This window comes from Dipteris shenzhenensis, chromosome 19 (assembly GCF_047967505.1).
Source record: "Dipteris shenzhenensis isolate YYH24624 ecotype China chromosome 19, Dip_SZ_1.0, whole genome shotgun sequence".
NCBI classification, from domain to species: domain Eukaryota; kingdom Viridiplantae; phylum Streptophyta; class Polypodiopsida; order Gleicheniales; family Dipteridaceae; genus Dipteris; species Dipteris shenzhenensis.
This window is the reverse complement of record NC_141614.1, coordinates 11,478,237-11,506,069: the sequence shown is the minus strand read 5'-3', so window position 1 is coordinate 11,506,069 and position 27,833 is coordinate 11,478,237. Positions and strand designations below refer to the sequence as shown.

Sequence of the window (27,833 nt, the reverse complement as noted above, 5' to 3'; positions counted from 1 at the left end):
CTTGGTAAACCAAAGATAATCCAGATTTTAAAACAGAAAAACAATTTTAGATCCTATACTATACTGACAGGCAGTTGTTAAGCTCATCTATTTGATGACATTAACAAAGAATGATATTTGCTATGCAGTAGGCCTTGTGAACCAGGTCATTGCAAAGCCATGCGTTCACCAATTAGAATGGAGTGAGGTAGATTCTTAGATGCCTAGTGGGACAGCCAACCATATACTGGCATGTATGCCCATATGAAAAAACACAGCTTGAGGGGCTCTATGATGTAGATTGGGGTGGTGGTCCCAATTGCAAGCTATTTTAGGATACACATTCATGCTAAGTTCTCATTATGTGTCTTGGTCTAGTAAGAAGCAGGCATTGTCTACAGCAGAGGCTGGGAAATTTCTCTTGCATGATATGCATGTGAAGCACTTCGAGTTCAGAAGCTCTTGGAGAATCTTGGTGCAATCCAAGACGGTGCTACAACAATCTTTTCTGACAACCAAAGTGCCAACAGAAAGGACAAGAACACTACTTCTGTATGAAAAAGTAGAACTAGTATTTCCTGCCTTTATATCTGGCACGCAATCATTGCAGCTTCAACTCCTAGACTTCTAATACGGATAGACTTTTGCATGAAGATCCATTAAAGCCACTTTCTAGCAATGTAGAGACGAATGCAATGTAAGAAATACACAACTAAACCAGAAGGTGAAAAAAAGGTTTCTTCCATAAGATGGAGGACTTGTATGTAAGATTATACTGTGCAGAATATTCACCAACAGGACAAAGACATTGCAAGGGACTAATCGAATTCAGTAGTGTCCACGTGATAAATAGTTCAATTATGATCATTTGTCTGGTTTGCAAGCCAAGGGTAAAATTGGCTTGCTGCTGTTAGAGCGTTGATCAAACAAAAATGAGACATCACAATCACATGCAAAGTGTGATGTGATGGGATTTTTTTACCATGCACAAGGGATTTTTCCTTGCAATCAATAATGCTACATGCAGATGCAATTTCCTCCACCAGTAAAAGGCCTCTCTCTCTCTCTCTCTCTCTCTCTCTCTCATGGGATCTCCTACCTTCACATTAGATATCTGCAACCTAATAGTGCACCCAACTCATGCCATGACCAGACCATGTTTGAAAAAGTGTTATGGACTTAGTTCGCTAAATTACCATTGGGGTAATTTTTGGGTGAGGATTAATAAAATAAAAAAGAGTGGCAGGTAGACCTTAGGTCCTAGGGTACGATATCCATAATGTTATGTCATGGACAAGGGTTACAGGATTTTAAGGGGCCACATGATGTACCAAGTCCCCACATACATCCATCATGGATGAAAAGGGGGGGGGGGGGTTGCCACATGGCACAATTCTATTGGTCATCCCATGTGGCCTTGCCATGTGTCACATAGACATTCACTCACCATCTCACTCACTCTAGGGAAGCCAATCAAATGCAAGTATTGCATCTAGTGCATGTGTTTGGTACATTCTGATTGAATACACTGTGTCAGCGTGCCACAAAGGATGGGGCTGAAACTCTGGCTTCTGTGAGAAGCCACTGGGAAATTTCTCAAGAAGCTTCACCCTCCTCACTTGCACACTCCTCAATTGGTGTGCTTTATTTAAGGTTCATTGCGCATTTGCAGTTGAGGTGCTGCATTTGTAGCTGTACCCTTTCATTCTAGCCAGTGTTGGCATTTCAGTTTGCAGCAATTCCATTGTGTGTGTGCATCTATTCCTACCTATGCATGGAAGGCACTGCAATCTAGCAAGCATCCCGTTTCGTGTTTGCTTTACTCAGAGGAGACACACTTCCATCACATGAACATAAAGTCACTTTTTTTAAATCCTCTAGTCTGAGCATCGGCACTGTACGCAAGTGATTTGTGGGCAGTAGACCTCAGAAAGGAGCAATGGATTATCTTTGAGAGACTACAAGTCACAATGCTATATCACATGATCCAGGGGAAGCGGTTCACTCTACATGATATGATCCTGACAAGGATGCGCACAGTTTCCGAGCAAAAACCTACAAGCAAAAAAGTCACAGTGAGAATTTTTTACACCAACCATGCTAGTATATTTCTCAAAGGAATATATAATTCTTTCTTAATTTCTCATGTATGGAACCATATACTTATTTATCATTATAACCCTCATTTTAGAGAAGAACATCTATATATGAACAAATAGTGAACACTTTAGAAACTCTTATAAATCCCTCCCTACCATACTCTCTTGTGAGGATTATGGTAATTCAATGGATTTAGAAGAGCTTCCCTTAGCTTTAGCAATCCCATATTTGAAGTATTGAGAAGATCTCATGTAACAATGTATACCATATCCCTTGGATGAGTAGGAAAGAGATATTGAAAACCCTCATATTTGAAGCCATTATAATCGATCATAAATTCATCTCTACTATATTATCAAATACAAAAAGGCAAGGGAGGGATATTCAAAATATTCCCAATTCTCCAAACCTAAGTACTTTAAGGAAATGTGGTCCCTATTGAACTCCTTCCTACCATAATGTGAATTATAGAGAAGTTATAACTCTCATGTACATCTTGAAATTCCCAATTTATTTCTTTTGTACCTCTCAAAATTATACTTTTAAGCCCACCATTGCATAGATCATGAAATTTCAAACAGTTTCCTTTTTACTCGAGATGAGAGAGATAGACATCCCATCATGTAGATTGAGCTCTTTGTCAATGTCTTAGGACGTTAACTATGCTATTCCAGACACATGTAATGGTCAGAGAGGGGACCTGTCTCCAGTATAGGCACTTGAAGAATATTTCGAGAGTTGCCCTTGCCCAAATACTAGACTATCACTCCAAACCTGCAAGGCACTTCAGACACACCCTACAAATATAGTCTCCTTGACTAGCTTCAAGAAGTAGATCTGACTCGAGGCACACAAGTTCATTGGCTAGGTGTCTTCTCAGCATAAGTTTCCCTCTATAGGTCATTTGCATCCTTTGGCACCAAGGAGAAGAGAGACTCCTCTATGAGGTTGCAAAGGGCACAAAATTAAGTCAGATTGATAGAGCAAGAGCCGATTCAGGATATTGTTCTTCATATGATCACATCGGTCGGCTTCACTAATGGTCGATGGTGGGCAGATCCTCGTCTGTCACTTATCATGGGTTGTCATTTGTGTCTTGTCTTTATGGTGGTTGTCCACTCCAGCACCTACCATGGGACCTTGGAAAGTGGGCATTGGATTGATGCAGTAGCTCAGCCTATATAGACATGGGTTGGAGATCATCACTAGTCCTACTTAAATCCCAATGCGCATAGGCCCTAGACGAGACTCATAATTTTTCCTGATATTATAATACCCTCACAGCCACTTGGAGTAGGATTTAGGGCTCGTCAGATGCAGCAGAGGCTAGGAGAGCCTCCTTCACGAGAGAGTGGGATCATAGTTTATTTTTTCCATATCGCAAGATTCTAGCTTGACTTATGTATTTTGGCCATACTTAATAGAAGTTCATTTTTATTGGCACCCAATAAATACAGTGTCCAAAGCACATTGCACTAAGAAGGGATGCTTTTGAGGTGGTACCATTTGATACTTGCAATGTTGTATCTCCTTGATTTACAATTAGTAAATGTCATTGGGTTGGGTTCATACCTACTTCAGTGCTTAGTAAAGCAAGTGGTGATAATAAGTGCAAGATATAATGCTGATGTATTCTTTGGTGCAAGACATAATGCAGCCGTACTCTGTGTTTGGTTTGTAACTGTTACATTTGCGCAAGACCGGTGCTTTGTGTGATTTGTGTATTTATTTGGGCTTTCATTTTGCTTCTCTGGTAGCTTGACTTCGTAGTAAGAGCCTTGGTTCTATGAACATTGATGATAAGTAGGATGATACCATAAACTCGGTTTGAAACTTTGTGCTCAGGAATGTCTAGTTGACAAAAGTTTGTGGGATTATTTCTAGAGATCAAAGAAGGCCCCCTAATGAATCTACTGTCAGCACAACTATCGATGTATAGATGATATGTATGCATGAGTATATGGATGATGGTCGGATTTAGAGGAGTGTAAGAAAGATGACATGCCATCCTTAAAGTACATGTATGAAGAACACTATGCATCCTTCTAGAAAGTGAGGATTATGTAAAATAAGTATGAGGTGTAATCTCACTCTCTTCACCCGTAATGCAAGAGATGATTTCATGAGCATTGTGTATTGGCATCTTTCCCTTTCCATCTTTACTTTGGTATCATAGCACAAGACAACTGATTCGGGTGTTGATCAAGAATCTAGAGAAGGAGCTCAATTCGTGAAGACGTTCACCACAAGGTTGGAGCTGCTCATAGCTAGAATTTGGAGTTTAGATGCTGTTGCAGCTGCCTCTCACCCCTTCCCATGAAATGTTATGAACTTGGATAGTGTGCCAATCACAACAGTGGCATAGATAGCACCCGCACCTACTTGGCGTTGCTTGAAATGTCTCCTCGTTCCAACAGATGGTCTTAGAATACGATTTGTTGTTAGCACACACTTTTTTTTTTTTTTTGGGGTAAAATCCAGTGCATTGTATTTATATTGTCATAACTTTACAAGAGGGAAAGTCTCCAAGATGGAGAGTATCCCAAAGATCAGAAGCATAAAAAGAAAAGCTCTATGCAAGAAGCATGTATATCACCCTCATGGTAGGCATCATATAAAGATTGCCGCAATGAGGCTCTAAAAGATTCATATGACTTGTGAAACTGGCGGCCCAAGTATGCCAAATTATGCTCTTCCAAGATTGTCCAAAGAGCCCAATATCTCACCCATGAGAGAAAGAGTGAGTATTGAGATAAAGACCTCCTAAATCTGCCAAATAACCAAAAATGTTTCCCAAATATGTGACTCGGGAAACGGAGGCGAAGATGATCTGAAATTTTCCCAAGGAGGTTCCGAGAAGACGGGCAGTGCCAAAGCAAATGAGGGACAGTCTCTGAAGGAGCATGACACCGTAAGCATGTGGGTCGTGCAATGTGACGTTTGGCAAGTGTGATTCCCACTGACAATGTGCCGGTCATGCATCTCCAAAGAAAAAGTCTTTGTTTCAAAGGCATTTTACACCTCCATAATATTCGGAGATTCTTCCGCCACCATGAAAGGGGCTGCCTGAAATGCCACAGAGTATTAGCATATTGATGAATCCATGGGGCAGGCTGAAGAAGCTTGTAGACTTTGATGGAGGTCAAAACAGGCAGAGGAATAGGATGAGAGCATGTAGCAGAGGGGTACAATTGCCAATCCATAAGACTGTCTGTGTCAGCCACAGGAGGAATAGGTAGAAAAGGATGCAAGAGATCAGCAATTTTCTTCCATATCAACCTATGATGCATTCCCAATGCATAAGAGGCAGTGGCCTGAGGAAAAGATAAGACATGGCCTTGATCATCTACCACATCATTGATGTATCTAATTCCCAATTTCATGAGATCATATGCCCGAACAGGTTCCTGTAAAGCAAGTGGAATGTCAAAGATGGCACTCCAATGAATACTTTCTTTCCTCATTGAGTTTGTCCCCGAGCGATTATCAGGAGCCCATTTGACCTTAGAAAGTACTTGTTTCCAGTCTAGTATCGGAGCAGTAGAGAAAGGGCAGCCAGGAATCTTCCCTACAAATCTCCCAATGACAACCTCCCAATGATCAGTAGTCCAATGGCCATAAGCAGATGTCCTCATGTTGACACACATGGATGCTATCATACAAGTCCATGGCTGTTGTTGATGGAAAAAAGTATGGAGCATAGTCGCCTTCCTTGCAAGTACCAGCTGCAAAAGTAGGGTCACAACTCCTCTGCAAATTGACGTGCAGGCCCGTACACCTCCCTGACCTCGTCTTTTCCCGTACGTACGTACGGTTTTTGTCAGCCCTTCCGTACAACGCAGTACTTTCAGCGCCTTTAGCTTCCCCGTACAACCCTGCCTTTCTCGTACAGTTTCGTACATATTTCCGTGCAGCACACCTTTGTCCGTACAGAACCTCCGTACAACCTTGTTGCTATTCCGTACAGTCCATCCCGTACACGCTCCTCCGTACAGGTTTTCCGTACAATACTCCTTCGTCCGTACAGTATCTTCCGTACAGTTTCCATGCTGTTCCGTACAGCCTATCCCGTACAAAGCCTTCCGTACAGCCTCTGCCGTACAGTTCTGGACCTTTTCCCTGTGCCTTTCCGTACATTTTCTCTGTCTGCTTCATCTTTCACTCTATTTCTTCCTTGCTTTGCCATATCTCAATCATGGCTTCAGGTTCCGATGTCTGTACATATGCTAGAAAAGAAAGATCTGCAGATGCCAAGCGCCGTCATTCTCAGCCTGCATCACAAGATGATGAGCTTACTATGGAAGCTCAATATGTGTTTGATACACTTAAGGATGACTTTCAGCAGTCATGACAGGAATGGGGCAAACCAGTTTCAGAGGTCACATACAAATTGAAATTGCCCTCCCTTGTGAATCCTCTCAGGAAGCTATCTCAAACCGCGGTAATAATTTTCTTTCCAGGAAGAATCCCAGCAGCCAGTGATGTTGCGCAATGGATTAAGTCTATCCTTGGAGGATGCTTTGTAGAGGGTGTCTATTTTGCATCCAGAGGCTTTTATGAGGTGCACTTATCAGATGCCTTGTGCAAGCAGAGGCTCCTTGAGCTTTCTCCCCTCTTCTACGGGAAGCAGATGGTACATGCCATGCCTTGGTCCCCAAACAAGAATTACCAAAGTCTTATACGCCATCATTGTCCTGTATGGGTTGAGGTTGTTAACTTCCCGGATTATATGCATGAAGAATTGCCTGGCCTGGCTGCTTCATTGGGACAGGTCATTTGTCCTCCACGCCCCATGGGAAATCGTAACAGATTCTGCATCCTCTGGGACACTGACACACCTACCCCTCCTTCTATTGCAGTGGAAGTTGAGGGTGTGCAATTGGAGAAAAAGTTTTTTGACTTGAAATGGGGTGTGTTTGCAGGCGCTTGCTTTGCCTGCCACAAGTTTGGGCATCTAGCCTCTGAATGCCCAATGGTTCTGCATCAACCCCCTCCTAATGCCTTGCCGCCCCAGACACGGGAAAAGAATGAGAATTTGCAAGCCAAGGCAGCAAATCGAAATGGAGCAAAGAATGCTAAACCACTTAATCAGGTGCAATCACTTGCTGGAAAAGGAAAAGAAAAAGAAAAAGAGAAGATGGAGGAATCTGTGGGGACAGATCGGGATGGTTTTCAACAGCCTAAGAAGGTGGTTGTATTGAAGCAATGCCCCTTTCAATCTCATCAATGGGATGCTTCTTCTCCCTTACCAGGACAGGCTTCTACTTCAGCTCCTGTCCTTCAAAATTGGGTGGGGGTTTTGAAGAAGGGTACCCCCATATGTGATTTTGAAGAAGGGAAGAATGCCATATCTTTCATGGATCATGAAAGCATGCAACCCATGCAGGCAGAGGCTTTTTCCGAAAAAACAGTGCTAATTATATTACTTCGAGAACAAGATACAAAAGGTCAGCCTTGTAGCTGACGGGCTGCGTTCACAAATCGGACGCAGCCCAAAAGGTAACAAAAAAGTAAAGCACTCTCTCACGGAGGGATAAGGCGAGTGTGAATGAACAGCCAAAGAGGTGGTGAGTAGCGCCACCGAAGGCCCTGCGAAGTCTGCTCGAAGAAGAGGCCCTGTGTGTCCCAAACCCGAAGGAAGCGTCTCCGCTTCTCCCGACCAGCCCGGGAGTCCCCCTGTATCTGGTCCCACTGGCCTCTGAGGGTGTGAATAATCTCGCTCCAAATATCAGTCATGATCTGGGCAGTCGATAAGGAGGTGCCACCGAGGATCTCCGTGCAGCGCAAGGTCCAAATGTGCCATCCTGCGATGCTGCTAATAATCTCCCAGACTGGCTGCCTCTCCTGAGCTCTTGTATCAGCCTCTGCTAGGTGCTGCGGGATACTCTCGAGTGGCCCCCACGTCCCCTGTGTGATAAGGAATGTGGGGTCCTGCTGACATGCCTCGAATAAGTGATGAAAACCAAGTGCGGTGCTGCACCAACAGAACGCGCCCCAAGTGATCAATCCTAGCTCCGGCGCTGCGCGAGTAAGAATCCCGAAAGTCCACCTCCACACTTCCTGGGCGCGAGTGCAACTCCACAGGCAGTGTTTTGGTGACTCCTCATCCTCATGACAGATCTGACAACGTCCGTCCTGGCCTATTTGCCGCAACCAGCTCCCCACTGGAAGACCTTTGTGGGCAAGAAGCCATAGGAAGTAGGAGATCTTCTGCGGCCGCCAGCTCTCCCACAAGGCCTTCCAGAAGGCCTGCAAAAAGAACCTGGAAATAACCTGTGCATACCAGCTGGGCTGCTGGGTGGGAGGGCGGCTCTGCATCCTCCCAAGAACTCGCCTGCCCAAAGTCGTGCTATAGGCAAAGAAAGAGGTCGGTCCCTGACCTGTCACAATCTCTGGCCATCTCCACTCTCCTGGATCCCAGTCAAGCTCTGACAAGGCCCGCCCCTCCCAGAGCCAGAGTCGCCAAAGCTGCAGCTGATCTTGCTCTATGCTAGGATCGGTCCACCAGACCTTCCCCATGAGGCCTACGACCCGAACCCTCTGCCATGGGAGTAGGGGGTCGATGAGCGCATCCTCACTCCTGAGTCGTCCATCCCCCATAACCGCGAAGAAGGAAACAGAGGAGTCGTCCATACGTCCTGCGACCACCAGCGGGATGCCACGGGGGGTGAACTATCCCAGCCAACGGTCATCACCAGGCATGAGGATCTGAAGCTCAGGTGGAACCAACCAATCAGCTGGAATCGCGCCGTCGATCTCCGTACGTCTCGCCTGGGCTCCACGGGCACCTCCAGCTGCGTCTGCGAGATCAGCCGTCTCCAAATGTCTGTACGTGTCCCTCCAAACTCGAAGGGACCGGGCTCGCCCTCGCATCCAACCATCCCACCTGATGTGTGATCTCTCCCCCAACTGAAGGCCCTCGGCATCTCTGACCTGATCATTCCCAGATAAGCGGCTGGCGATTGATCTCCTCCTGACAGCTAGGAGGGGACTGAATGAGACTGAGGCGGAGCCGCCTCCAAACCATGAGGAGGCTACGAACGAGTGGGGAGCGGGGCTGAGTGAGCGGGGCGGAAGTGAAGATCCACCTGAGGGACGGAAGCCACTCTCCACCTCGGCGTGGGACACAAGAACCGACCCCCTGCTGAAGTAGCATCTTCCACGTCTGCCCCCCCGGGGTCAAACCGCGGATGACTAGCTTGCCTAACAGGGCCTGACTCTGAAGCTCTGGATCGATGACCCCCAGGCCACCCTCAGCCTGCGGAAGAATGACTGTCTGCCAAGCAACCCTGGCTCTGGTATCTCTGAGGCCATCCTCCCCGGACCAAAGGAAGTTCCGAACCAACCTCCTAAGCTGTGCCACGCTGGATCTCGAGAAACACCAACAGGAAGCCACATACCAAGCCGTGGCTAGGAGGACCTGGTTGACTACCAGGGCACGACCTGCAAGGGAGAGCTTAGCAGTGCTCCAGAAAGCCAGCTTCCGTCGGATGGAATCTAGCACCGGGAGAAACTGCTGAGCTGGCGTGATATCCAGGCCGACCTGAAAACCAAGATATCTAGCTGTCTGTCCCCGCGGGATCCACCTGAAACCCAAAAACCTCCCCCACTGAGAGCACGCTCCGGGGTCTGTGAGAAAACCAACTGATTTGTTCCAGTTGATTTTTGCACCAGCAGCCGAACAGAAGACCTCCAGGGCCATTCTCACCCTCTCCAGCATCATCTCATCGTCCTGGACATACAAGGCTGTGTCATCCGCGTACTCCGAGTCCAGGAGCTCCGTGTCCTCCCGGAGTGGAAGGCGAACACCCCTGATCCCAGTAGACCTCGCTCGAAGGTAGTAAGTCATAGCCTCAGCGAAGAAGAGAAACAGGTAAGGAGCAAGGGGGCAGTCCTGACGCACTGATCTCTCCAAACTAAAACGCTCACCCATTCTGCCGCCAATGATGACCCTGCTAGAAGCTGTCCTGTACAACGCTGAAATACCTTGAATCCATCCTGCTGGGAAACCTAGTCGCTCCAGAGTCCCCTCTAGAAAGGACCAGTCCACTCGATCGTAGGCCTTCTCAAAGTCGAGAAGTAGGATGGCTAGGTGTGATCCACTGTGCTGAGCCCACTCCGCCGCCTCTGAGAAGGTGAAGACATTATCCACGATATTGCGATCTTGTACAAAGCCTGTCTGAGTGTCATGAATGAGGTCTGGAAGTAGAGGCCGAACTCTGGCGCTGATCATCTTGGCAAGGATTTTGTAGGTAGTGATAAGGAGGGTGATCGGGCGCCACTGACGGATCTCCTGTCTATCTCCTCCCTTCGGGATGAGGCAAATCAGTCCCGAGGAGAGGCTCTCTGGCATATAACCGCTGCTGAAAATCCTCTGAAAAGCTGCTAGGAGGGGCTGATGGATCTGATCCCATAAGGAGGTGAAGAATGCCCGGGATAGCCCGTCCTCACCCGGGCATTTCTGCCCGTCGATGGCCATCAAGGCCTCCAACATCTCATCCGTGGTGAACGGTGCCAACAACGTCGCCTGCATGCTGGGCTGGACCAGGGATGGAGTGTGCCTCCACACCTCCTCACGGGAACGTCGAGTGCGAGGTGCAAGCGGCTCTAGCTGGAAAAGGGTCCTGTAGAAGTCGGTAGCCAACCCCAAGACCTCACCCGGATCCGTAACGATGTGCCCCTCCACTGTCCTGAGACTCCGAAGCTGGTCACCTGCTACTCTCTGGCCATGCGTCCTGAAGAACTCCCTGCACATCCGGTCACCCTTCCGAGCCCAGAAGGAGAGAGAGGGGTGATAGGAAAACTCTGAACGGCACTGGAGGGTCTCCTCAAGAAGGGCTCTGGCTCGAAGGGCCTGGATCCGAAGCTCCTCCGAGCCCGGGGCTGCCTGCTGGAGTTGCTGGATGGAGGCGAGGTCCCTCCGAAGAGCTCTGTTTGTAGGGGGAGGCGGAATCGTCCTGCCCGTTCTTCAACACCTTCAGCAAAGGCGAGAGGCCTTTGGTGCCATGAGCGAAAGCTTTCTCGAGCCAGCTCGAGATCTTTGAAGTCGTCATCCCGTAGAAGGCTCGGAGTTTCTGAGGAGTCCAGGCTCTGACATCCTGGGGGAGGGGCCAAGATAGGGGGGGCCTGAGGATCACAATCAGTCTGAAGCGTTTGGCGGCGCAGCGCCACCGCAGGCGCACGTCACCCTCGGACCACTGAGTCTCGAGAAGCTGCCCACTGGACGGGCCTATCCAGGAGCAAACCTGAGCGTGTGTCTGCTCCCTGAGAGCCTCCCAGACCGAGTCGTCTGTCCAAGTCTCGGTGCCGTCGCTGAGGAACGTGAAAGCAAAGCTAGGGCCATCCCTAGGGGCCAAGGCGGCTATCTTCCCATTCGCCCCTTTGCGGAGCAGGAAGATACTGATGTCGAGGCAAGCAGGGAAGGTCCCGAGGTCAGCCACATCCAAGTAGTCCCAGGGGCCAGATCTGGAAAAGTCGCGAGGAAGCTCTCTCTCCTGAAGCTGAGGCCCATCAGAGTCTGCCACTGAGGGGCTAGCGGACAGAGAAGCCTGCTCCAGTGGTGGTGTAGACTCAGGGTGTCCTCCCAGTGGAGGGGGAGGGGGAGGAGGCTGGGGGATAGGCGACTCAGACTCCTCGGAGGCGACTAGCGGAGGAGGAGGAGGAGGAGGAGCGGGGGCTGCCCTCGGCTGAGGAACCGTCGGTGCAGCTAACTCTGCAGGAGAGCTGAGAGAGGCGGGGGGGGGGGGGGGGATGGGGATGCATCTAGAACTGGGGCTGAGAAGGAGGAGGAGGAGACTGAGGAGGAAGAGGCGGGGGCTGAAGCTGCGGGTCGGGAGCAGTGGGGTGCAGCTGGGGGAGGGGCTGGGACTGAGTGGAAAGAGGCTGGGGAACGGAAGAGAGGGGGACCTGAGGCTGTGAAGGGCGGGCTACCGTCGAAGAAGAAGCTCTCCCAGGTCCCTGGGGCGGCTGCCTGTCAGGTCTCTGAGGTGCTGCTGCAGGTTGGGTAACCTCTGCCTCCTTGCCTTTATTAGAAATCTTCTTGTTCTTTCCTCTTTTCCTTCTAACCTCAGTCCAACCGCCCGCTAACTCTGGACCGGACTCCGGCTGCCTCTGCTCCTCCTGACGTGGCTGCCCGGAGGGGGGGGGCGGAGAGGGAGGGGGCGGGGGAGGCCGAGAAGAGCTGGCGAATCGTGGACAAACAGCCGCCAGGTGCCCAAAGCCGTGACACCTCAGGCACTGGCCTGGCTGTCCGGTGACTACCATGCTCTGGGTGATGCTGCCGGCATCTGTCACGATCTCGATCACTGCAGGGAGAGTCGCAGGATCCGCCACAGCCACACAGACTCGGGGGGCTCCTGCCGTAGTCACCGCATTGGCGAAAGTGTCGTGCATAACCCAGCCAAAGTGGGAGCCCAGGTCCCTGACAATCGACCGCAGCTCAGCAGCAAGACCTGGAAAAACTAGCGTCACTGGATGGCGAGGTATACGGAACCGAACATCAAAATCCGCTGCGCTGAATCCACGGTACCACGGGACTATCATGATAATCTTTCCATCCACCGACGTGGGGGAGCCAGTAATCAGGTTGCGCATCTTTCGCATTGGAGAGTTTGAGCCAGAAGATGCCCCTTCCCATAAGGACCACCTCCTCGATATGGCCGTCCTCTAGCATGAGAGTGGACTGGAGCCAGTCCCTGATGGCTGATCTGGAGGGGGAATGTCCAATGACTCTGCCATACACAGAGGTAAGGGCAAAGTCGTTGGCAACCTCCTGAACCCGAGATGATTGTTGCTCTGTCAGGATGACGCGGTAGGCATCTGGAGAGGGAGGGTCCGACTGGGCCTCCGGTTTCGGGCAGGGAGCCGCCATACCGCCAAGACAAACTGCAAGGCTTCCGATGAAGAAGAGGCTGCCACCCAGAAAAAGGGGGGATAGATGCGGGAGGGTGGAGCCTGGGTGTGAAGAAGACGGATGGTGGCGCAGGATGGAGGAGTGAGGACGGAGAGCGGGTGAGGTGAGGAGGCAGGAGCGGGAGCGGGAGCGGGGGAGAGGTGGAGCAGGGCGGGAGGGCGGGAGGGGGGCGGAGTGGAAGAGCGGGGCGGAGGGGACGGGGTGGAGCGGAAGGGCGGGGGGGGCGGGGGGGGCGGGGTGGGGTGAAAAGGGCGGGGGTGGAGCGGAAGGGCGAAGGGGCGGGAGGGGGCGGGGGTGGTGTGACGAGGGGCGGGGGGGCGAAGCGGGGGGGCGGGGAGGGGCAGAGTGGGCGGCGGGGAGGGTGGAGCGGGGGGGCGAGGGGGGAGGTGAGACGGAACGGCGAGGGGGGGGTGGGCGTAGCGAGGGGGAGGCGGTGTGAAGCGGGGGGAGGCGGTGGTGCGAGGGGGGTGAGGGCGGAGAGGCAGCGGCGAGGGGGTGAGGCGGAGGTGCGACGAGGTGAGGGCGGAGAGGCAGGGAGTAAAGCGGGGGTGAGGCGGAGGTGCGAGGGGGGGGCGGCGGCAGCGGCGAGGTGAGGAGGAGGAGCTAAGGGAGGTAGAGGTGCAGGAGGGGAGGGGGAGGCTCGCAGGAGCTCACTGTAGGTAGGATTCCTTAAGTTGTCAGCATGCAGGCAGAGGCTTTGCCTCTCTGATATCTTGTTTCATACTTATACTTTCCTGTATATATCTCTTTCATGCATCAAACACTTAAGTGCTTTACATACAGTGTACAGAGCCTCTGCAATGTCTCATGCCATCTCATCCTCCAGAAGCATCCTTTCATCACGTAGCCAAGTTTGCATGCATACTCCTCTTCTCAAAAAATCAGCCACGTCATCCCATGCTTTTAACCACTCTCAAAAGTTTTTCCCCAAAACTTAGACCAAGGCTTTAATGCCCAAACCGTAGACTTACTGTACACAAATGCATTCCACCAACACTTAGTACCTAATTGCCTACCAATTATCAACCTATGATGAATACAATCCCGACACACAGTGGATTTTCAAGACACCCACCACAAAAAAATGCTCATGCCCTCATATACATAAAGCTCGGGACAACCATGAAAGACGTATGTCATCCCACATAAACACACCGTCACACACGGGATACCATGCTCTGGAATGTCTGGTGCTCCCACACTACTCATCATCATTTCTCGAGAGTCCCTCTAAAAGCATCTACAATCTCAAGAAGATATCTACATCAGCATAGAGTTTTCATGAGAGTGTCCATAACTCAAAGCCACCAGCCTCTAGCTATGTACATAGCTATGCACCTACCCATCAGCATGCAACAAGTGAAAAACATATTTACAATTTTATCCACACATCTCTAGCAACCCCTTTCTTCTGCTGTGACATTCATGTCCAGCAGTGAGCCGAAAAGAGATGAAAGATCCAGATTGTCTTCTTCCGCACTTTGCACTGAGTTCCACCGCTTCTGCAACAGCTCTGCCACAGCCCATTATCTTCATGATCCTCCTCTTTCAGTGCTACCATCAACCGTGCAAAGTATTTCTTCAACCGGACACCATTGACTCTCTTCTTATGTTTCTTACCATCTAAATCATTGCCATAGCCCATTATCTTCATGATCCTCCTCTTTCAGTGCTACCATCAACCGTGCAAAGTATTGCTTCAACCGGACACCATTGACTCTCTTCTTATGTTTCTTACCATCAACCGTGCGAAGTATTTCTTCAACTGGACACCGCTTCTGCCACAGCTCTGCCACAGCCCATTATCTTCATGATCCTCCTCTTTCAGTGCTACCATCAACCGTGCAAAGTATTTCTTCAACCGGACACCATTGACTCTCTTCTTATGCTTCTTACCATCTAAATCAGTCAATTGATAGGTTCCATTTTCAAATTTCTTCTCCACTCTGTATGGACCTTCCCACTTGGTCTGAAAAGCAGTAAGAAATGTACTATCTAGTTTGCCATTGTATCTCAGAACCAAGTCTCCATCTTCAATTTCCTTTTTCTTAATTTTTGCATTTTTCAACTCTTGCCTCCGCATTTGCACTCTGGAATGATGCTCAAAAGCCGAATCCATGTCTAACTGCATCACCTGCAATGCCAATAGTCTCTCCCTGTAACTGTCTATAGGCTCGTATCCTTCTTCAACCAGAAATTTCAAAGCTGGTATTTCCACATCCAGTGGCAATATTGCTTCTTTCCCATATACCAAATGACTCCTCCAAGAGGGAAGGCCAGTAGCGTTTGAAAGCAAGAAGCTTTCTCCCTCTCAACGAAATTGGCCAACTCATGAATTAGAGTTGTATGTTGTTGTCCATGCTTTGAAAACATGGAGACATTATTTGTATGGATCAGAGTTTTATGTGGATGTTGATCATGATACTCTGAAACATTTTTGTAAACAACCTGACTTGAGAGGCCGCCAAGCTAGGTGGGCAAAACTCATGCAGGAGTTTAATTTGACGATTCGGTACCGAAGAGGGAATGATAATAAGGTTGCTGATGCGTTGTCACACATTATGCATAATATGAGTTTCACGGTGTTAGAGAGTGCTCTAATGGCCGAGATTAGAGAAACTCAAAAGGTGGACGAGTTTGTCTAGAGTCTATGGCCTAAGGCTCATGTGTTAAACCCGGGGAAAATGAAAAGGATGACCTGGCATCCAGAAAAGGCCAAACTTATGCAAGATATACCATAAGGGATGGTATGCTAAAAAGAAATGGCAAGGTAGTAGTACCTAATCAGAATGATCTCAAGCAGAGAGTCATTCGACAGTGCCATGATAGCCCATGTGCGGGACATCCAGGAGTCGAGAAGACATATGATCTCTTTAGTATGGAGCGTGCTATGAGCAACATGCACAAGCCTTCGTTTAGTGATGATTGGTTCATAGATTGGGCAGCCACGAATCATATGACACATCGTGGTGAGTGGTTCATTCACAAGGATGAGATGCCCGGTGAGGAATTTGTTGCTACGGGGGATGATACCATGCACAAGATTACTCATATTGGTAATATTCCCTTGAGGGATAAGTATGGTGTGAAGAATATATTGGGAGATATTTTATATGTGCCCACAATCACAACAAATATTACTTCCATTGGTCAAATGGCTGACCAAGACTATCAAATGTGTTTCAATAAGTTTGGATGCTTTGTGAAAGAGTTTCATAATGGAAAAGTGGGTAGGATTGTTACCAAAGGTCAAAAGAGAGGAAGGTTAATCACATTTGATGCAGGAAAGCCCTATTTACAGCAAGGCATGTATGCCAATAGTGCTCCTAAACAAGATCAAGAGGTTAAACTTTGCCACAAAAGACTTAGGAACATTAACCATGGACGCTTGAAGGAGATGCAAACCAAAGAATTGGTGAGAGGACTACCTATATTTGGCCATTTAGATTTCAGCCACGTATGCCCAGCATGTCAATTTGCAAAACAAACAAGACTTCCATTTTCAAAGAGGGGGGAAATGAGCAAGTACTCTTTGGAAAATAGTTCATTCGGATATTTGGGGGCCTACGGACAAGGCAACACCCGGGGGAGCAAGATATTAAATCACTTTTATAGATGATTACAGCCGGATGACATGGGTTTATTCTTGAAAGCTAAAAGTGATGCCTTTCAAATGTTTTGCCAATTTAAGAGAATGATAGAGAAGAAGCTTGGGTGTTACATAAAGTGCTTTCATAGGGACAATGGTGAAGAATACATCTCCAGTGAATTTGATTAGCTTCTATATGGCCAAGGCATTAAGAGATGGGTCACTTGTAGATATACTCCTCAACAAAATTCCGTTGCAGAAAGGAAGAACAGGGTGATTGGCGACATGGCTAGAGCCATGATGGGTGAAATGAATATGCCATTGATTTTTTGGGATGAAATGGTGCATACAGCCATGTAAATTATGAATAGAACACCCACGGATGCCATACATGGGTTGACACCTTTTGAAAGCTTTATGAGTACAAGCCAACCTTGGCCTATTTGAAGATGTTTGGCTGCATTTGTTATGTGCATGTGCCAAATGAGAAAAGGAAGAAGTTGGACGTGGATGATTTGATCACCACAAGGAGTCTTGATGCAGAAATTATGGCAACTAAGAAGGGATTGTCAAGTGAATTTGACATGAAGAATCTTGGACAGCTAAGGTACTTCCTTGGATCGAGGTAATTGATTCATCTGATGGTATTTGGATGCTACAAAGGCAATATGCTTTGGACATGCTGGAAAAATATGGTATGACAGCATGCAAACTGATTGAAACTCCACTTGAGCAAAATGTTGAGATGGTTGACGATGGGTGCTACTTGCAGGATGTGACTATGTTCTGGAAGATGGTTGGAAGTCTCATTATCTCACCATCACTAGACCAGACTTGAGTTATGCTTTAGGTGTGGTGAGTAAATTTATGCAAAAGTCTTGCAAGAGTCAACTTAATGCGGTGAGAAGAATACTTAGATGTGTGAAAGCCACAATAAATGTTGGCTTGTTTTATACCAAGGAAGGAGGAATATGCTTGCATGGTTATACCGATGCAAATTGGGTTAGCAACATTGATGATAGAAGGTCAACTAGTAGGTATGCATTCTCTCTTGGGAGTAGTGTGATTACCCACCATTGCTTTATCTAGTACAGAAGCGGAATATAGAGAGGCTACCATAGCAGCATGTGAAGAAACTTGGCTGAGATTGCTTTTCATGAGTTGGATGTATGCATTGATTGTCCAATAGTGATCTACTATGACAACATAAGTACTATTATGCTGGCCAGGAATCCCATTTACCATGCAAGGACAAAACATATAGAGGTCCACTATCACTAAATCAGGGAGAAGGTGATAAATGGCAAAATTGACTTGAGATATGTTAGGACAGATGCCCGGATTGCAAATATCTTGCTAGAGATGCTTTGGTTCTATGTGATGTACACGCTCATGCTATGTTAGGATAGATGCCCAGATTGCAAATATCTTGCTAGAGATGCTTTGGTTCTATGTGATGTACACGCTCATGCTAAGCTTGAGAGGGACAATTGTTGATGTATAGATTATATGTATGCATGAGCATATGGATGATGGCTGGATATAGAGGAGTGTAAGAAAGATGACATGGCATCTTTAAAGTACATGTATGAAGAACATTATGCATCCTTCTTGAAAGTGAGGATTATGTAAAAGAAAAAAGTATGGAGGTGTAATCTCACTCTCTTCCCCTGTAATGCAAGAAATGATTTCATGAGCATTGTGTATGAGCATCTTCCCCTTTCCATCTTTAACAGCAAGTAGCTAGGCCTCTACTACGATACAGCAAACAAAATCCTATAGAAGAAATGCATAATCTATCTCTCTTCTTGAACTTTAGTCAAGAAACCAAATCATTAAAAATAGCATAGGTACAAACAAAGCTTGGGAGACATGTACCAGATGAAGAACGGAGCACGCAGGATTGCGTTGTGCAAATGATTGAACAGACTAAAACTGCAAAAAATTTTATTATGGGGCATATCCCTAGCATTTCAGATTTGAAAGATCAACTAGAAAACATTGAGGAGAGCATTAATTAAAGGCAGTTGGCCGCCTTGCTCTCAATGTTCTGTCTCCATCATACAGTGTACTTGTTACAGCTCCTGGTGGTTCCCTAAGGATGGCTCCATGGGAGCGCATCTCAATAGCAAGAAGAAATCACAAAATCTAACTTCGCATATATCCAGACCTAATAGTAAGCAGTCCATACATCTAGAACTTAGCGGCAAAAACCTTAAAATTTATGACAGGATGTCATTACCATGTGAATTCCTGTGCTGCATTTATCAGCGAGTTGTTTTGTCTTGATTAATAAGTCATTCGTTGCATTCAGAATTTGCCTCAAGCCATACCAAATATGGATACGGCCACCTGCTGTACGATGAAATTCCTTGAATAACTCTTCTTGAACCTGCAGCTCCAGCATAACAAAACCAAAAGCTTCTTGATTTAGTCTATCGTGCTTAATATCTGAGGAAACATGCTCATTCTGCATATTAAGTAAATCTCTGACCCTCCAACACATTAAAATAAAATATTTGTTGAATGGCATAGGACGCATGTGTCTTCCCTATATGCAAATTGTAAAAGGAGTACATGTATCAAGTAGCTTACATTGATTTCATTCTCATTACATCAAATAGCAGCCAGTGATCAGTGTAATATAACTGAAAGATAATTCCTATAAATGCATCTGAGAAGAGAACATCCGCGTGCACATACACCCAAGAAATTAAAAGTAACATATTTTCCAAATTGCATAGGAGGGAGGCATCAGCCTTCAACGTCAACAGTAAAGAGAGTAAATGTGTCACATGGATTACATTATTTTACATGTGAAAACAATCCAGATGAAGCATCAGTAGAAATGTAGATGACTAAAAACACAGAAAGCAAGCTTATAAACTTCAGTGCTCATGAGTGGTGTGATATAAGATAAGCATTGGTACTGGCAAAATCTGCTTTTCATTGGTGATGCACGAAGGAGAAACTACTATCATGCCCATCCACCATGAACTTTGTAAGGATAACTTAGATTTCCCTGTAATAAAAACAAATTGGAGAAGTCTCTCTGCTGCACAAGGGCAGAAACCATTTATATCATCAGCTAAACAAGAGCCAGGTCTTGTTAAAAAGAATAAGGGTGAGTAGACCTTAAACCGAAAAGGTAAAGCTAAAATAAGTTAGTATATGGCCAGAGAGGAGCCTGCAGTTCACAGAGACAGATCAGAGCTCAGAGCGCCCCCTACCGGTGGTCAGTGGTACTTGGGAGTCAGCCTATAGGGAGGAGACGAGGGAGATAGGTGGAGTATGTGGATCAGGAGGAGTGGCAGTCCTGTATAGATCATCTCTCATTGGGGCGATCTCAGTGGAGAGGAGAGAGCAACACTCTAGGTTCCTTTGGATCCAATTACGACGCATGAGTGGCCAAGATCTCTTCATGGCGGTCTGCTACTTTCCACCAAAGACATCACACTTCGCCAGGGAAGTGCGGGAGGAGGCTAAGACATCACCATACACACCTCTCCACCAGGATATCATGGATTTTTTGAGCCGCAGAGCCCAGTTCGGGACTTCAACAAGAGGACGGGAGCATGTCAAGAGCCATTGCTAGATTTTTTAGAGGATAGTGTTTTACTTCCTGACATAGATCTCGCTGACCTGGCATTTCACAAGTGTCTGCTAATAGACGGGCCCCTGTTACCTCCTATGGACATGCACTCCTCGATCTAGGTACGGCGCAGGATCTCATTCTCTGTAATTGTCTTGAGCGATGGCCCTCCTCCAGTGGCTTCACTTGCTTTCCACATGGAGGGGGGTCTAGCGTAGTTGATTATATCTTGGGATTCCCTGCCTTCACATCACACATCACGGACTTATGTGTTTCACCATCTCCCCTTGGAGCTGATCATACATATCTCTTCTTTAGTATCACCACTCCTCACCTTGCTACACCACCTACCGCACCACCCACTTACACTACTTATCACGACATACACTTCGATTACAGCCTCTCACCAAGATATTCTACACGACTCTACACTCTACTCACCTATATTGACCACATACCTCTCCTAGAGGGCCGGGCTGCTTTGATTAGTCGATCACTGCACGAGGATTTCCTTCACGCCTTCCCATACACCACACACTCTAACCACCACCGCCTCTAGGGTTCGTGCCATGTAATAGCTAGTACGATGACAAGTGTAAGGCTCTTTGCCAACAACTTTGATTCGAGTCCAAACATGGCCTACTGAGCGAACCGGACACGTTACGTGAGTATCGCCGTCTAGTTCGCCAGAAGAAACAAAACTTTATGAGGAGGAATTACTGAACATCATGTTTAGCAATAACTCCAAATATTTTTGGTGACAGTTTCTTGAACGGCGGTCCCCCTCACCACCCATAGATACTCAGGTCTGTCACAACTATGCCCGCACATTATATGACACCCCCGACCAGCCCACTCCTAATCTCTCACACACACCACGATCGACTTCTTGCAATCTGTCCACTAAGGGGGGGGTCAAAGATGTGGTCATGAAGCTTCACAACGGCCGAGCGAAGGATCATGAGGGTTTATGCACCGAGTTTGTTGCATATGAAATTAATATCCTAGCCCCTATCCTAGCAAAGCTATTCAATGAAGCGATTTGTCTCAGTTTCCCATGCACATGGACCCTTAACACTATCACACCTATCCACAAGGTAGGGGATCCCATGAGTCCAGGTAACTACAGGACCGTTATGATTGGGCATGCCATGTTCAAGATATAAGCCTCAGCACTTGATATGGAGGTCAGCCGCCACTATGCACAGGTGCAGGGACTCAAAGCAGAGGGGGGCAAGCAGGCTTCTGGCGCAATCATAGGACCATAGACCACATACTTACACTCAGGAGTGTCATTGAGAAGGCCAAAGCACAGAGGCAGAGGGTCTATTGCTGCTTTGTGGATTTCCGCAAAGCCTTCGACATAGTACCACGAGCACATCTCATCACGCGGTTGCAGGAGTTGGGCTATGGCCAAGAGATAGTGTGGGCTGTTATGGCACTTTACGAGAGGGTTTCTGGTGGCAAAGTCATGAGCACCATTGGGGTCAAACAAGGTTGTTCACTCTCATTGACCTTGTTTGGCCTTTATATAGATGAGCTTGAATCTTTTGTGAGGACCCTAGGCGGAGCTGGTTGCTCTCTCGCCAGCTACATTCTCCAGATTCTATTGTATGCTGATGATGTGATACTCTTATCCACATCTATTGAGGGGCTCCAGAGACATCTAGATGCACTACTGGCTTTTTGCGAGTCCCATGATTTGAAGGTCAACCTTGGTAAAACCAAGGTTATGATCTTCAACTCCTCTAGGGCAGCCACACACAGAGAGCAATTCACGTTTGACGGGGCACCAGTTGAGATTGTCTCATCATAGACTTACTTGGTGGTTCTATTCTCTGGACCTTCTTCACGATGAGGCCGGCTATGCAGGCCCGTCTGAGTAGAGGATATGCCTCCCTTTCCCGACTGGAGAGAGACCGCCATATTTGAAAAAATATGGACATTATCTATATTCCTTGGAATCCCCCAACCGACTTGCGTGCATGTACATCAGCACTTACTGGGGGCCAGATCTATCCGACACAAAGTGGACTCCAATAGAGAGATTACAGGTTCTCTTGTTGTCACAGATGATCCGCAGCAAGCCATCTGTTCCTCATTAGATCATTCAGGCTAAGTTCGGGGCTTCCCCATTGCAGTTAGATGCGGCATTTCAGACTATCACTTATCTATACCATGTGCGAGCATATGGCTCCTGTACTGCAGGTCGACGCGGGCTACCTTTGTTGTCATTAGAATCTTCTATGGCATTGGCAGCTCACGGTGATCAGAGATGCAGGTATGCACACACATGTAGATGGTTTGAGAGATTGGGTTTCCATATAGACAGGCTGCCTCCCTTTTAGTACAACATTGATACCCCATTTGTCCCATTTCGGGGCAACGAGTTCAACCCGATCACCCAGGAGGATCTCTTACAGCTACACACATTCAGTATTTGGTTGGCACAGACAAAGCTTCCTGTGAAGCTGAGTTTCTATTGACACCACTACCTGCACATTTCTAAGGAGGGTTTCTAATCCCACCAGGGTACACCCAGATTCACCTACCATAATCACTCGAGATTGCCATTGGACAGTTCCACATGTCATTGCACCGACTTTGTATCGAGAGTGGACGAGCGGATGGGATCCCCAGAGAGAGTCGTATCTTTACACACTGTGATTGGCATGAGGTGGAATCAAAGGAGCATTTCGTCTTTCGTTACCGAGTCTACTATGAGATTCATGGACGATACCATTGCCTTTTGGGAGACAGATTCGACGGCCTCCCCAGACTCCTCCATACCCAAACCAGAGATGCTTGGCTGCTTTCATTCACGAGGAAGTCCAACATGAGGAGCATCTCATCAGATCACGGAGACAGGAGCGGGCGACCTTACTTCATCCATCCCAGAGTATGATCACAGAGTTCTTCCAATCGGAGCATGTTACCCCCTTGCCACAGATAGCAGGAGAGGTACGGATGCCGAGATCGAGATGCGGCACACCCGACAGAGGACAGACACACAAATCACACTCACCGACATTTCTTCTATTTTTAGATCCTCTTTCCCACTTCTCGCAACGGCCCCGGCCATAGGCTGCCTTTGTGCCTATTTTGGGGTGGGGAAGGCCTCAAACAGTCCCCCCCTCCCTTTTTCTACCTTTTTTTTTCTTTCCTCTATCTTCTTCTTCAAGCTAGCAAGTGTTGCTTTTTTTGTTTGACAAAGGGTTTAGTGATACAAAAGGTGACCATTTGGTCTATCCAGAAGAGCTCACATGGCAGCACCCTCAATGCCATCAGTCATTTGGATTTCCTCTCCCCTAAGGACAAACAAGAAAATCTATCCATGAATTGAAGGATGAAGCAGTGGTGGTAGGGGACATGCTCGAGATTGGGTCCAAAGGAGTCTATCCCTAGAAGTTGATCATCAGAAGGTCATCATCTATAGGAGGGGTTTTTTCCTCCTTTAAGTTAATTCCCTGGACTGCACCCAGGCAACTGCACCCAGGCACTGGCGGAGCAGAGTTTAGTGTATCTTGATCCACACTTAGTTTTCTTCATCCCATGGTACCTTGGTTCCTGCCTTCATCAGAGAGTGGGACCCTGGTTTAATTTTTACAAAATGCCATAGGACCATCATGGCAATTCCACTCTCGGGATTGGTTATGACAAACTTGTTGGGTTAGTTACCTCATCCTCATGAGGCTCTGTTAGGCTTGCATGTCCACGTGGACTCCATGCATGGAAGGAACCACGTAGAAAAGGTTCCAGAGATTACTGTTGGCGATGATGGGGGTCAACCTCCGAAATCTCAGAGAGGGAGCGTGACTCTTAGCTCTTGCACACAGGGTTGTTGGCGACCACGTGAGGCGGTGGCATCGACAATATAGCAGTGGAGAAGATTGATTATAGTGTGAGTTGTAGTCATTTTTGTGTGGAGTGTTGAGCCTTTGTGGCTTATCTAATCGAGTTGTAAAGAGCAACAAGCCCCGTGTTACGGTCAAGTTGAGGTAACATGACCTCGGAAGGGTCAGCCGACACTTTCCTTTAAAGGATCAATGTTTGTATTATATTTGTTTGGGCTTCATGTAAATGATCAAGAAAGGAATAAAGGTCAAGGTCCTTGGTGAGAGTGTCATGGCACTAGACTAGGTGGATCTAAGGCTAAGGGACCTAAATGGATTGTGCCTAGGGGCAAATGGTTTAATAGATATCCCAAGAGAGGGGTAAATGATGCATTAAGCAAGGACCCTAAATTGCAGACATGTGGCATACTAGATCCATCTAGGGAGTTTTGGGGCTCGTTGGGATTAAGCAAGCAAAAAGCTTTTACGAAAATAGATCCTTCTGGATTTTCAGAAGAGAAGCTTGCAACCAACGAGGTTGGCTGGGAGGATAAACCAAGTGCCTGTGCCCGTGATTCAACGAAAAGCTAGAAGAAATCAGATTGTGATGTGTCATTTGGTATCAGAGCGCAGAATATATTGAGCATTTGACGACGAACAGTACGGAGCCCAAACTCTACGTAGATGGTAATTTGGCGATTCGTAAATCTAGGTAGCGTGGATGAACAACGCGCGACGAGGGCTACTGGGTGGTCGTGGAATTAGTTGCCGCAGGTGATGGCGCAACTGTGGGTGCACGTAAGCTGGTGACGAAAAAAGGTGACCTTGCGCTAGTAGAAGTCGTAGGAGATGAACGACGAGGCAGTTAAAGCAATCGACGAGCGGAAGTCTGGCGCAAGATGTTTGCTTCGGGATTTTCTTGGATGATTTGATTGTGTCCCAGTATATATGGTTGAGTTACACACGTTACGGTGAACAGCAAATCAGGCCCTTTACATGAACAGGCGCCTAGAAGGAACAGGGTATAAGCACTGGCTCTTTTGAGATTCGTGTGCAAAGTTTTGCCGCGCCTCCAAAAAATGAAGAGCGTAGTCACTCGAGACTGGCAGTTGCCTAGCTCGAGGCCCTGTGCGTGAACAGGCCCTTAGAAGCAGGAAGCGTACCTTGGTGGAGTCAATTGCAGACACTATGCAGAATCACACTTATAGCATACCTCAGCATATGTTGTTCGCGTGGAGATACCAGGGGGCTTTCGATTCTTTTTTCCCTCTATTTTATTTGGTTAAATTTTTGAAGTTTCGAGGTGTGTGAGTTGGATTGGGAACAAATTTATGCCTTTAAATTTAAGGGCTTGAGGTTTCTTAGATTGCAGGAATTTCCCTAGTATAGGGAAAAGCGGGTTTGGTTACAGTGTGATATATGCTTTGTCAGCTGTAAAGTTGGAAGTTGGACTTTCGATTTGTAATTACAGTTTCAAGCGTTTTTAAAAATAAATAAATAAATAAAACCACACACAACCCTATTGACCTAAATGGAAGTAGAAGAAGAAGCTTCCAGGATGGATCCCGTAGAGTTGGGAGTCCGGCCGACCCCGCAGGTGTCGCGTCCAGCAGGTCATACATTGTCTCGCAGAATTGCAATGTTAGAGGATGCCTTGCAACAGATTTTAGCGCAGCAGTTACAAACAAATGTGGGGCAATCTGAACTCAGGAAAATGGTACATAGTATGCCTGCCAGACCATCAAGTGAGGAGAAAGGTAAATCTTCAATGGAACCAGAGTCCAGTGTTCGTACGATCAGGCCTAGGAGGGCTAAGGTGCCTAATATTGCCAATTATAGGCCAGAAAAGTATTCTGGTCGGATGTTTGACCGTAGTTCCGATATCATTGACACCTGGTTACACAAATGGGACGAGGCATTCGCCATTTGTGAAATCAAGAATGATATGAAGAAAATCCGCGAGGCTACCCATATGTTTAATGAGGCAGTAGATAGGTGGTGGATAAAACAGCAGAAAGATGGAGTAGCATTCACTACTTGGGAGGGGTTTAAAAAAGAATTTAGAAAACACTTCCTACCTCCTGATGAAGCATCCCGAGCTTGGGATCAGTATCGAAACCTTCGTCAGAGAAATTTATCAGTGGCAGAATACACTGATAAGTTTAGAGAAAGTGTAATGAAGGTTGATGAACCCCTACCTCAGTCAATCCAAGTAAAAGATTTTATCTTTGGATTGAATGATCCGATAAAGATGGAAGTTCAGGCTAAGTACGCGAACACGCTAGATGAAGCAATTGCCATAGCCCTGAACTATGAGGATGCAAAAGGGAACAGACCAAGTGGGTTTGTGCAGGTTGGGACTCGGTATGGGTACCCGAAGAAAATTGGGTTTAAGAAAAAGTGGATTAGCAAAGGGAGTGCCTCACAGCCTAGTGGTCAAGCCAAGCAGGCGAAACCAGTTGAGACTCCTAAATCAAGTACCACCCTTGGAATGAAAAGGAAAGTAACACCAATGGTAGCCTGGGCTTGGTCGAAGTCCTCTTTAAACCCAGAGCAAAGGGAAAAAGCGAGGAGAGAAGGCTTGTGTTTTGGTTGCCTTCAGCCTCATCAGTGGAAAGATTGTCCACGAAACAAAGATCATTGGATGGCTGAGATGATGGTCTCAAAATGCGACGTGGAAATGGAGGGAAGTCCCGGAGCAGAACAGATGCAGATTCAGCCAACGGAATCTTCTCAAAGGTCAGTGCCTTTTTTGTTATGTGTGTCTGTTGCTAAGTTAGTAACTAGTGCACCTGATAATATCCTGTCAAAGCCCGTAGCAACAGGGTATACAGCCTTTGATGATACGGAGTTAATTAAGATGAAAGGGCAAGTAGCTAATCATCAGGTCATTGTGTTGTTTGACTCGGCGTCAACACACAATGTAATTAACTCCAAGCTCGTAAAAAGGCTGAAACTAAAGACTAGCCCATCTGACTATGCATATACAGTCAGGATGGCAAACGGAAGTTCAACTGAAGTATGGGACCAAAGGGTTACCCAGTTGGAGCTTTGAATTCAAGACTATACTGAGAAGCTTGATTTTGAAATGACTAAGCTTGCTAATGCAGACATAGCCCTAGGTAAGGCTTGGCATTCTAGGAAGAATCCAGCCATAGATTGAAAAAAGCACATTTATCAATTCAAGATTAATGATGTGATGTATGTCTTACGAGGTGAAAGGGATATGCCTCAAGGACCGTTGGTTTCCGTGATGAAAATTCAAAAAGCTCAAGAAGAGCTTTTGTTTCTTTGTATAGCATCGGTAGAGCCGATTGATGATTCTTCGGCTAGCACTGATGTTGCTCAAAATGGAGAGATGGCCAAGCTGGCTGATCAAATAACAGAGGAGTTCTCTGATTGTTTTAGGGATGAGCTACCTTATGGGTTACCTCCAGAGCAGAATGTTCAGCATAAGATTGAACTAATCCCGGGGGCAGAACCTGTAAATAGACCTCCCTATAGGTTGAGTTTTACTGAAGAGGAGGAGGTGCGAAGACAATTGGAGGAATACCTCAAGTTGAGGCAGATTCAACCAAGTTTTTCACCTTTTGCTTCCCCAGTGATATTAAAGAAGAAGAAAGATGATACTTTTCGTCTCTGTATAGATTACAGAGCATTGAATAATATCACTATTAAGCACAGGTATCCGATGGCTCGGATCGATGATTTGCTAGATGCATTACATGGGGCCGTAATTTTCAGTAAGATAGATCTTAAGTGTGGCTACCATCAGATCCGTATTAGAGCCGAGGATGTGCATAAAACCGCTTTTAAAAGCAGGTTTGG

General features: G+C 47.0%; 1 protein-coding gene across 1 annotated transcript in view; it reads right to left on the bottom strand.

Annotated features, from left to right (window-relative positions):
• Positions 1-27,833, bottom strand: part of LOC147890071 (uncharacterized) — a 98,124-nt gene that overhangs the window by 29,481 nt on the left and 40,810 nt on the right. Inside the window, exon 4 of the mRNA XM_087390697.1 lies at positions 18,823-18,972. Within this exon, the coding sequence (XP_087246823.1) occupies positions 18,823-18,972 (150 nt within the window). The remainder of the gene's footprint in view (positions 1-18,822; positions 18,973-27,833) is intronic.